Below are 12444 nucleotides of genomic sequence, written 5' to 3' on the forward strand. Positions count from 1 at the left end.
GAGCAGAATGTGATTAACAAACACCACATATACTGACTGGGAAAGGGGATAACAGGCAGGGAGCAGAATGTGATTAACAAACACCACATATACTGACTGGGAAAGGGGATAACAGGTAGGGAGCAGAATGTGATTAACAAACACCACATATACTGACTGGGAAAGGGGATAACAGGTAGGGAGCAGAATGTGATTAACAAACACACACACTTACACACTCCATCGCTCTCTCTCTCTCTCTCTCTCTCTCTCTCTCTCTCTCTCTCTCTCTCTCTCTCTCTCTCTCTCTCTCTCTCTCTCTCGCTCTCTTTCTCTCTCTCTCTCTCTTTCTCTCTGTCTGCTCTCTTTCTCTCTCTGCTCTTTCTCTCTCTCTGTCTGCTCTCTTTCTCGCTCTGACTGCTCTCTTTCTCTCTCTGTCTGCTGTCTCTCGTTCTCTGCTCTCTGCTCTCTCGTTCTCTGAGTCCATTCTGCTATCGGGTGAGTGTGATTAAACTTTCTCTCCCTCTCTCAGACCCTTTCCCTCTCTCTCTCTGTTCCCTCCCCTCTCAGATTGCTCTGTTTACTCAGAGCGGCTGTCTTCGAGTGCGTGTCAGCCATGTCGTCTCTGGGTGCCTCGTTTGTCCAGATAAAACATGAGGACCTGCGGTTCTATGAGAACTGTGGAGGGGGCAGCTTTGGGACTGTGTACCGAGCACACTGGATATCTCAGGATAAAGAGGTCGCTGTGAAGAAACTACTCAAGATTGAGACTGAGGTAGGAGACACACTTCCCTCTCCTGTCCCATGTTCCCTCTCCTGTTCCCTGTCCCCTCTCCTGTTCCCTGTTCCCTGTCCCCTCTCCTGTTTCCTCTCCTGTTCCCTGTTCCCTCTCCTGTTCCCTGTTCCCTCTCCTGTGCCATCTCCTGTTCTGTGTTCCCTCTCCTGTTCCCTCTCCTGTTCCCTCTCCTGTTCCCTCTTCCCTCTCCTGTTCCTTGTTCCCTCTCCTGTTCCATCTCCTGTTCCCTGTTCCCTCTCCTGTTCCCTCTCCTGTCCCCTCTCCTCTTCCCTCTCCTGTTCCATGTTCCCTCTCCTGTTCCCTGTTCCCTCTCCTCTTCCCTCTCCTGTTCCCTGTTCCCTCTCCTCTTCCCTCGCCTGTTCCCTGCTCCCTCGCCTGTTCCGTTCCCTGTTCCCTCTCCTGTTCCCTGTCCTGTTCCCTGTTCCCTCTCCTCTTCCCTCGCCTGTTCCGTTCCCTGTTCCCTCTCCTGTTCCCTCTCTGACCCTAACCTTAGAGTGTGAAAAAGTGAATACGGTACAGACATGCATAGCAGAAAAACATTGTGTACATCCCTCAGATCGCTTATATCATAGTGATCAATATCCTTTGCATATACAGTACACCTATAGTAAGTATATACTGTGCACACCACAGGCAGCTGGTGGCACCTTATCAGGGAAAACATGCTCATAATAATGGCTGGAACAGAATAAATGGAATGTTATTGAACACATCAAACACAGTGGCTCCATGTGTTTGATACCATTCCATTCCTTCCGTTCCAGTCACTATTACGAGCCATAATCCCCTCCGCAGCCTCCTGTGATGCATACAGTACACACTCATGCTGTCTCCCCCCTCTAGGCTGAGATTCTGAGTATTCTCAGTCATAAGAACATCATTCAGTTCTATGGAGCCGTACTGGAGTCCCCCAACTATGGAATCATCACAGGTCAGTGTGTGTGTGTGTGTGTGTGTGTGTGTGTGTGTGTGTGTGTGTGTGTGTGTGTGTGTGTGTGTGTGTGTGTGTGTGTGTGTGTGTGTGTGTGTGTGTGTGTGTGTGTGTGTGTGTGTGTGTGTGTGTGTGTGTGTGTGTGTGTGTGTGTGTGTGTGTGTGTGTATTTTCCTCATACACTCGCCAATGGATATGGAACCACAACAGGTTGAGGATCAATGTTTAGGCCACAGACTGTGAGTTGTATTTCCTGGCAGGACATAAGCTCTGTGACAGCACTGCCCATTATAATGACTTACAGAACACACTACCAAGTGTGTGTGTGAGCCTGAGGTGCTAAGCTATGTTTGACGTTTCTCAAGTCGTTATGAGTTCAGGTTGTGAGTGACAGTAGGAAGACTGTTGGACGATCTCAACCCCTGTTCTCTGTGTGTGTGTGTGTGTGTGTGTGTGTGTGTGTGTGTGTGTGTGTGTGTGTGTGTGTGTGTGTGTGTGTGTGTGTGTGTGTGTGTGTGTGTGTGTGTGTGTGTGTGTGTGTGTGTGTGTGTGTGTGTGTGTGTGTGTGTGTGTGTTGTGTGTGTTTATTCTACACTGTACTGTACGGTTCTTACAAAGTGTCTTGAGTTGCAGAAATACAGTCACTTGGAAATGTCCTGGTTTTTGAAAGAAAAGCAACATGTTTGTCCATTAACATTACATCAAATTGATCAGAAATACGATGTGTAGACATCGTTAATGTTGTAGCTGGAAACGGCTGATTTTTAATGGAACGTCTACATAGGCGTACAGAGGCCCATTATTAGCAACCATCACTCCTGTGTTCCAATGGTACCTTGTGTTAGCAATTCCAAGTTTATCATTTTAAAGGCGAATTGATCATTAGAAAACCATTTTGCAATTAGCACAGCTGAAAACTGTTGTTCTGATTAAAGAAGCAATAAAACTGGCCTTCCGTAGACTTGTTGAGTATCTGGAGCATCAGCATTTGTGGATTCGATTACAGGCTCAAAATGGACAGAAACTCATCAGTCTATGCTTGTTCTGAGAAATGAAGGCTATTCCATGCGAGAAATTAGAATAGACAGAGGAGTGGGAGGACCTGGTGCACAACTGAGCAAAAGGACAAGTACAGCAGACTCTCTAGTTTGAGAAACAGATGCCTCACAAGTCCTCAACTGGCAGCTTCATTAAATAGTACCTGAAAACACCAGTCTCAATGTCAACAGTGAAGAGGCGACTCCGGGATGCTGGTCTCCTTTTAAAATGATAAACTTGGATTACCTAACATAACCTGCTATTGGAACACAGGAGTGATGGTTGCTGATAATGGGCCGCTGTATGCCTGTGTAGATATTCCATTAAAATTCAGCCGTTTACAGCTACAATAGTCATTTACAACATTAACAATGTCTACACTGTATTTCTGATCAATTTGATGTTATTTTAAATGGACAAAAAAACGTGCTTTTCTTTCAAAAACAAGGACATTTCTAAGTGAGCCTAAAGTTTTGAACGGAGGTGTACATTATTTTTGTTTTTTAAAAACACATAATTGTATTTCCTCTCCAGAGTATGCAGGCGGAGGTTCTCTGTATGAGTACCTGTCCAGTGAGCAGAGTCAGGAGATGGACATGGAACAGATCATGACCTGGGCCATGGAGATAGCCAAAGGTGAAGACAGACATACTTTTAAACATGTTTCCCTGCTCCCAGAACAGTGCTTCTATGGATTTGATCTATTCCAGAGTGAGCACACCGGATTCAACTCATCAAGCCCTTGAATAGGTGAATCAGGATAGCTAGTTCAGAGCTACAACAACATTGTGAAATGTCTGCAGAGGTTAGAGAACCACTGTCCCAGACTACGCTTAGTATTCTAGTTCCACCAAGTCTCGACTCTAGAGCACCCTTAGCTAAATAAACTGGTTGAGTTCTGTCTTCCTGAGGGGAAACTACGAAACAGGATCCATGAGTTAGCCAGCTAGCTTGCCTGTATTTTCTGAAATAACTTTTCATTTATTAGAAAGATAAGCTTGAAACGTGCAGGGTCTAATTGACTCAACAACCAAAAACACATAGCCTATACACTGAGCTTACAACACATCAGGAACTGCTCTTTCCATGACATATACTGACCAGGTGAATACAGGTGAATGCTATGATCCCTTATTGATGTCAGTTGTTAAATCCACATCAATCTGTGTAGATGAAGGGGAGGAGACAGACAGGTTAAATAATGATTTTTAAGCCTTGAAACAATGGATTGTGTATGTGTGCAATTCAGAGTGTGAATGGGAAAGACAAAAGATTCCGATGCCTTTGAACGGGGTGTGGTAGTAGGTGCCAGGTTTAATAGGGATAGCACCCTTTTTGTCAATTTTCACCTAAATGACATACCCAAATCTAACTGCCTGTAGCTCAGGCCCTGAAGCAATTTGAAAGGAAACACTTTGAAGGAAATGTGAATTGAATGTAGGAGAATATAACACAATAGATCTGGTAGAAGAAAATACAATGACAAAACCAGCCTGTGTTTTTTTACCGCCATCTTTGAAATGCAAGAGAAAGGTCACTGTTATAGCCATCACTCTGGTTGTAATTCCAATAGTGTCCACAAGATGGCAGCAGTGTATGTGCAAAGTTTCAGATGGATAACTTGGAGTATGACTGATCCTCAAGACTTTTAGTGTAAAGTCCCCAGGTACATTTGGGTAAATCGTAAAGGAGACATTCGCATTCATATTCCATTTTTCTGCAAGAATATCGTCAAATCTGCATACTTGGATTTTGATTTAGCTTTCCAAGTATTAGTAGCCATATTATAATGGCTACTAATACAAAACAAAACAAGAAGTTTTCATAACTTCATAATATCCTTACAATTTTTGTCCAAAATGAAGAGGCATGCTGTCGTTCAAGATGAAAAGTTACATTTTATGACATATACATTGTTTCCGGATGCTCCCATAAAGCCCAGCTCATTGGCTATCTAGCTAGCTTTGTTTGACCCCAATTGGTGCTTATTTGACAAAGATAGTCGTTCAAGTGATGGCCGCCCGCTTCATCGGTGTGCCATGAAGGCATCGCTCTCTGACCAAATATGGTGTCCTATAGGATATACTACACCCCTAATGAAATAGTGAAGTCTTGTTACCGTCTAGGATCTCTGAGTAATAGATATGAACGTGATTTGACTCGTTGAAACAACGTTTAAGGTGAGATTTTCACAGATTCCTTTCTTTGCAAATTGAACAGTGGAAATACAAAATCGATCGTGCATGAAATATATGGACCTTTTTAGGAAATTAAAAAGGATTTTATCTAACAAAATGACACTTCATGTTATCTCTGGGACCGTTTGAGGAGAACTCCTAACAAAACAGTTTTTTTCACTGCAATTGGTTTGATAAATTCACCTCTGAAGGTGAAATGTTCTACTTACATTCTGAAATCTTGCTCTGATTTATCATCCAAACAATAGCATGGGATTTTTCCCCGCAGTAATAGCTACTGTAAATTAGACAGTGGAGTTACATTAACAAGAACGTAAGCATTCAGCCGATGTAAGACACTTCTATGTACAGACAGTTGTAGTTACTCTAAAATCTGCTATCTTGACATAACGCGCTGAATGATTTACAACTATCCCATTGACGGGATGCCAATCCATTAATGTTTTTTTAAGCCAAGAACTGCAACGCTGCTGGGTTTTTCACACTCAACGGTTTCCTTGTGTATCAAGAATGATCCACCACCCAAAGAACATTCAGCCCACTTCACACAACTGTGGGAATCTTTGGAGTCAACATTGGCCAGCATCCCTGTGGAACGCTTTCGACACCTAGTAGAGTCCCTGCCCTGACGAATTGAGGATGTTCTGAGTGCAAAAGGGGGTGCAACATAATATTAGGAAGGTGTTCCTAATGTTTTGTACACTCAGTGTATATGTTTAGCTTTCTTAATGAATCAGAAAGTCAACAGTTATTTCTGGTTATTTATCAAAGTTAGCTGGCTGAGTGCAACAGGAGCACATTCTTCTCTGGTGTGAGGATCAGTGACTTGTTTGGAGACGGGTAGCCATTGTCGAGCAGAGTTGTTTACATTTTGTTGGTCTGTCATTGGTCCGTGGCTCAGGATGTTTAATGTTTCTGTCCAATAGGAATGCACTATCTTCATTCGGAAGCCCCAGTCAAAGTCATTCACAGAGACCTCAAGTCACGAAACGGTAACCAACTGCACACACAATCTGCAACCAAACGTATTTACCCGCCAGGAAATCCAACATTTCTCTCACTGCTACTGCTACATAATAACCTTCCATTGTAAACCAATCAGGATGAATGGATTATAGTTTGATAGTGAGGAATGGCATAATGATGAGAAGTGGATCCTCTTGTGGACTGACCTTTATCTCTGTTCCTACTACAGTGGTACTGACAGCAGACAAGGTGCTCAAGGTACATACAGTAGGGTGTCTGACAATTATTGTGTTTTCACTTATACATCCTTTATTACTTTACCTGTACAGAGCCAATCTGTAAATATCCCATCCAACTACTTCATCACCATATTGTTATTTATATGATTTATTTTGCTCCTTTGCACCCCAGGACCGCTACTTGCACACACATCTTCTGCACATCTATCACCCCAGTGTTTCATTTGCCATACTGTAATAATTTCGCCACTATAGCCTATTTATTGCCTCACCCCCCTTATCCTACTTCATTTACACACACTGTATATAGACTCTCTCTATTGTGTTATTGACTGTATGTTTGTTTATTCCATGTGTAACTCATGTCCATTTGTCGAACTGCTTCGCTTTATCTTGGTCAGGTCGCAGTTGTAAATGAGAACTTGTTTTCAACTAGCCTACCTGGTTAAATAAAAGTCAAATAAAAAATAATGTTGTAGTTAAGTGTCCCAATGCTCTCTCTCTGGTCTGTTGTCAGATCTGTGATTTTGGAGCGTCTAAGTTCCAGTCCCACACCACCCACATGACAGTGGTGGGCACCTTCCCCTGGATGGCCCCAGAAGTCATACAGAGCCTACCTGTATCAGAGACCTGTGATACATTCTCCTACGGAGTGGTGAGTGTGTCTGTGTGGGAGGGGAGGAGTCTGATACTGTATGTTCAACCTCAAGTGGTCTTTCGGCAAAATCTTCACTGCAAAAACATCTGGCATATCATCTTGTGTCTGTGTGCGCTCGTGTGTGTGTGTGCGCTCGTGTGTGTGTGCGGTCATGTGTGTGTGCGCTCGTGTGTGTGTGCGCTCGTGTGTGTGTGTGCGGTCATGTGTGTGTGTGTGTGTGCGCTCGTGTGTGTGTGTGTGTGCGCTCTTGTGTGTGTGTGTGCGCTCGTTTGTGTGTGTGCGCTCTTGTGTGTGTGTGTGCGCTCGTGTGTGTGCTCATGTGTGTGTACGCGGTCGTGTGTGTGTGTTACCAGGTGCTATGGGAAATGCTGACACGGGAGGTTCCCTTCAAAGGCTTCGAGGGGCTGCAGGTGGCTTGGCTGGTGGTGGAGAAACAAGAGGTACACCAAGACACATTGTTCTGATTTATGATTAGTTAAGAGCTTCAAGGGGCTCAGATTCACTTGCAAATACAAGACAGTCATACATAGAATCAAACATAAAACCAGTGGTGGAAAAAGTACCCAATTGTCATACTTGAGTAGAAGTAAAGATACCTTAATGGAAAATGACTCAAGTGAAAGTGAAAGTCACTCAGTAAATGTAATTGCTTAACTATGAATGAGTATTGAAAGAAAAAGTATAAATCATTTCAAATTCCCTATATTAAACAAACCAGACGGCACCATTTTTTTTCATTTACGGATAGTCAGGGGCACACTCCAACACTCAGACATCATTTACAGATAGCCAGGGGCACACTCCAACACTCAGACATCATTTACAAATAGTCAGGGGCACACTCCAAAACTCAGACATCATTTACAGATAGCCAGGGCCACACTCCAACACTCAGACATCATTTACAGATAGCCAGGGGCACACTCCAACACTCAGACATCATTTACAGATAGTCAGGGGCACACTCCAACACTCAGACATAATTTACAGATAGTCAGGGGCACACTTCAACACTCAGACATCATTTACAGTTAGCCAAGGCCACACTCCAACACTCAGACATCATTTACAGATAGCCAGGGGCACACTCCAACACTCAGACATCATTTACAGATAGCCAGGGGCACACTCCAACACTCAGACATCATTTACAGATAGCCAGGGGAACACTCCAACACTCAGACATCATTTACAGATAGTCAGGGGCACACTCCAACACTCAGACATCATTTACAGATAGCCAGGGGCACACTCCAACACTCAGACATAATTTACAGATAGCCAGGGGCACACTCCAACACTCAGACATCATTTACAGATAGCCAGGGGCACTCTCCAACACTCAGACATCATTTACAGATAGCCAGGGGCACACTCCAACACTCAGACATCATTTACAGATAGTCAGGGGCACACTCCAACACTCAGACATAATTTACAGATAGTCAGGGGCACACTCCAACACTCAGACATCATTTACAGTTAGCCAAGGCCACACTCCAACACTCAGACATCATTTACAGATAGCCAAGGCCACACTCCAACACTCAGACATCATTTACAGATAGCCAGGGGCACACTCCAACACTCAGACATCATTTACAGATAGTCAGGGGCACACTCCAACACTCAGACATCATTTACAGATAGCCAGGGCCACACTCCAACACTCAGACATCATTTACAGATAGCCAGGGGCACACTCCAACACTCAGACATCATTTACAGATAGTCAGGGGCACACTCCAACACTCAGACATCATTTACAGATAGTCAGGGGCACACTCCAACACTCAGACATCATTTACAGTTAGCCAAGGCCACACTCCAACACTCAGACATCATTTACAGATAGCCAAGGCCACACTCCAACACTCAGACATCATTTACAGATAGCCAGGGGCACACTCCAACACTCAGACATCATTTACAGATAGTCAGGGGCACACTCCAACACTCAGACATCATTTACAGATAGCCAGGGGCACACTCCAACACTCAGACATCATTTACAGATAGCCAGGGGCACACTCCAACACTCAGACATCATTTACAGATAGCCAGGGCCACACTCCAACACTCAGACATCATTTACAGATAGCCAGGGGCACACTACAACACTCAGACATAATTTACAGATAGCCAGGGCCACACTCCAACACTCAGACATCATTTACAGATAGCCAGGGGCACACTCCAACACTCAGACATCATTTACAGATAGCCAGGGGTACACTCCAACCCTCAGACATCATTTACAGATAGCCAGGGGCACACTCCAACACTCAGACATCATTTACAGATAGCCAGGGGCACACTCCAACACTCAGACATCATTTACAGATAGCCAGGGGCACTCTACAACACTCATACATCATTTACAGATAGCCAGGGGCACACTCCAACACTCAGACATAATTTACAGATAGCCAGGGGCACACTCCAACACTCAGACATCATTTACAGATAGCCAGGGGCACTCTACAACACTCATACATCATTTACAGATAGCCAGGGGCACACTCCAACACTCAGACATAATTTACAGATAGCCAGGGGCACACTCCAACACTCAGACATCATTTACAGATAGCCAGGGGCACACTCCAACACTCAGACATCATTTACAGATAGCCAGGGGCACACTCCAACACTCAGACATCATTTACAGATAGCCAGGGCCACACTACAACACTCAGACATCATTTACAGATAGCCAGGGCCACACTCCAACACTCAGACATCATTTACAGATAGCCAGGGCACACTCCAACACTCATACATCATTTACAGATAGCCAGGGCACACTCCAACTCTCAGAAATCATTTACAGATAGCCAGGGCCACACTCCAACACTCAGACATCATTTACAGATAGCCAGGGGCACACTACAACACTCAGACATCATTTACAGATAGCCAGGGCCACACTCCAACACTCAGACATCATTTACAGATAGCCAGGGCCACACTACAACACTCAGACATCATTTACAGATAGCCAAGGCCACACTCCAACACTCAGACATCATTTACAGATAGCCAGGGGCACTCTCCAACACTCAGACATCATTTACAGATAGCCAGGGGCACACTCCAACACTCAGACATCATTTACAGATAGTCAGGGGCACACTCCAACACTCAGACATAATTTACAGATAGTCAGGGGCACACTCCAACACTCAGACATCATTTACAGTTAGCCAAGGCCACACTCCAACACTCAGACATCATTTACAGATAGCCAAGGCCACACTCCAACACTCAGACATCATTTACAGATAGCCAGGGGCACACTCCAACACTCAGACATCATTTACAGATAGTCAGGGGCACACTCCAACACTCAGACATCATTTACAGATAGCCAGGGCCACACTCCAACACTCAGACATCATTTACAGATAGCCAGGGGCACACTCCAACACTCAGACATCATTTACAGATAGTCAGGGGCACACTCCAACACTCAGACATCATTTACAGATAGCCAGGGGCACTCTCCAACACTCAGACATCATTTACAGATAGCCAGGGGCACACTCCAACACTCAGACATCATTTACAGATAGTCAGGGGCACACTCCAACACTCAGACATAATTTACAGATAGTCAGGGGCACACTCCAACACTCAGACATCATTTACAGTTAGCCAAGGCCACACTCCAACACTCAGACATCATTTACAGATAGCCAAGGCCACACTCCAACACTCAGACATCATTTACAGATAGCCAGGGGCACACTCCAACACTCAGACATCATTTACAGATAGTCAGGGGCACACTCCAACACTCAGACATCTTTTACAGATAGCCAGGGCCACACTCCAACACTCAGACATCATTTACAGATAGCCAGGGGCACACTCCAACACTCAGACATCATTTACAGATAGTCAGGGGCACACTCCAACACTCAGACATCATTTACAGATAGTCAGGGGCACACTCCAACACTCAGACATCATTTACAGTTAGCCAAGGCCACACTCCAACACTCAGACATCATTTACAGATAGCCAAGGCCACACTCCAACACTCAGACATCATTTACAGATAGCCAGGGGCACACTCCAACACTCAGACATCATTTACAGATAGTCAGGGCACACTCCAACACTCAGACATCATTTACAGATAGCCAGGGGCACACTCCAACACTCAGACATCATTTACAGATAGCCAGGGGCACACTCCAACACTCAGACATCATTTACAGATAGCCAGGGCCACACTCCAACACTCAGACATCATTTACAGATAGCCAGGGGCACACTACAACACTCAGACATAATTTACAGATAGCCAGGGCCACACTCCAACACTCAGACATCATTTACAGATAGCCAGGGGTACACTCCAACCCTCAGACATCATTTACAGATAGCCAGGGGCACACTCCAACACTCAGACATCATTTACAGATAGCCAGGGGCACACTCCAACACTCAGACATCATTTACAGATAGCCAGGGGCACTCTACAACACTCATACATCATTTACAGATAGCCAGGGGCACACTCCAACACTCAGACATAATTTACAGATAGCCAGGGGCACACTCCAACACTCAGACATCATTTACAGATAGCCAGGGGCACACTCCAACACTCAGACATCATTTACAGATAGCCAGGGGCACACTCCAACACTCAGACATCATTTACAGATAGCCAGGGCCACACTACAACACTCAGACATCATTTACAGATAGCCAGGGCCACACTCCAACACTCAGACATCATTTACAGATAGCCAGGGGCACACTCCAACACTCATACATCATTTACAGATAGCCAGGGGCACACTCCAACTCTCAGAAATCATTTACAGATAGCCAGGGCCACACTCCAACACTCAGACATCATTTACAGATAGCCAGGGGCACACTACAACACTCAGACATCATTTACAGATAGCCAGGGCCACACTCCAACACTCAGACATCATTTACAGATAGCCAGGGCCACACTACAACACTCAGACATCATTTACAGATAGCCAAGGCCACACTCCAACACTCAGACATCATTTACAGATAGCCAGGGGCACTCTCCAACACTCAGACATCATTTACAGATAGCCAGGGGCACACTCCAACACTCAGACATCATTTACAGATAGTCAGGGGCACACTCCAACACTCAGACATAATTTACAGATAGTCAGGGGCACACTCCAACACTCAGACATCATTTACAGTTAGCCAAGGCCACACTCCAACACTCAGACATCATTTACAGATAGCCAAGGCCACACTCCAACACTCAGACATCATTTACAGATAGCCAGGGGCACACTCCAACACTCAGACATCATTTACAGATAGTCAGGGGCACACTCCAACACTCAGACATCATTTACAGATAGCCAGGGCCACACTCCAACACTCAGACATCATTTACAGATAGCCAGGGGCACACTCCAACACTCAGACATCATTTACAGATAGTCAGGGGCACACTCCAACACTCAGACATCATTTACAGATAGTCAGGGGCACACTCCAACACTCAGACATCATTTACAGTTAGCCAAGGCCACACTCCAACACTCAGACATCATTTACAGATAGCCAAGGCCACACTCCAACACTCAGACATCATTTACAGATAGCCAGGGGCACACTCC

At 44.9% G+C, this 12444-nt stretch overlaps 1 protein-coding gene across 1 annotated transcript in view; it reads left to right on the forward strand.

Annotated features, from left to right (window-relative positions):
- The first annotated feature begins 412 nt into the window (after positions 1–412).
- Positions 413–12444, forward strand: part of LOC118402499 (mitogen-activated protein kinase kinase kinase 20-like) — a 34762-nt gene continuing 22730 nt past the window's right edge. Inside the window, exons 1-7 of the mRNA XM_052477408.1 lie at positions 413–754; positions 1619–1706; positions 3279–3380; positions 5869–5934; positions 6138–6166; positions 6665–6802; positions 7159–7245. Of these exons, the coding sequence (XP_052333368.1) occupies positions 596–754; positions 1619–1706; positions 3279–3380; positions 5869–5934; positions 6138–6166; positions 6665–6802; positions 7159–7245 (669 nt within the window). The 5' untranslated portion in view covers positions 413–595. The remainder of the gene's footprint in view (positions 755–1618; positions 1707–3278; positions 3381–5868; positions 5935–6137; positions 6167–6664; positions 6803–7158; positions 7246–12444) is intronic.

This window comes from Oncorhynchus keta, chromosome 23 (assembly GCF_023373465.1).
Source record: "Oncorhynchus keta strain PuntledgeMale-10-30-2019 chromosome 23, Oket_V2, whole genome shotgun sequence".
NCBI classification, from domain to species: Eukaryota; Metazoa; Chordata; class Actinopteri; order Salmoniformes; family Salmonidae; genus Oncorhynchus; species Oncorhynchus keta.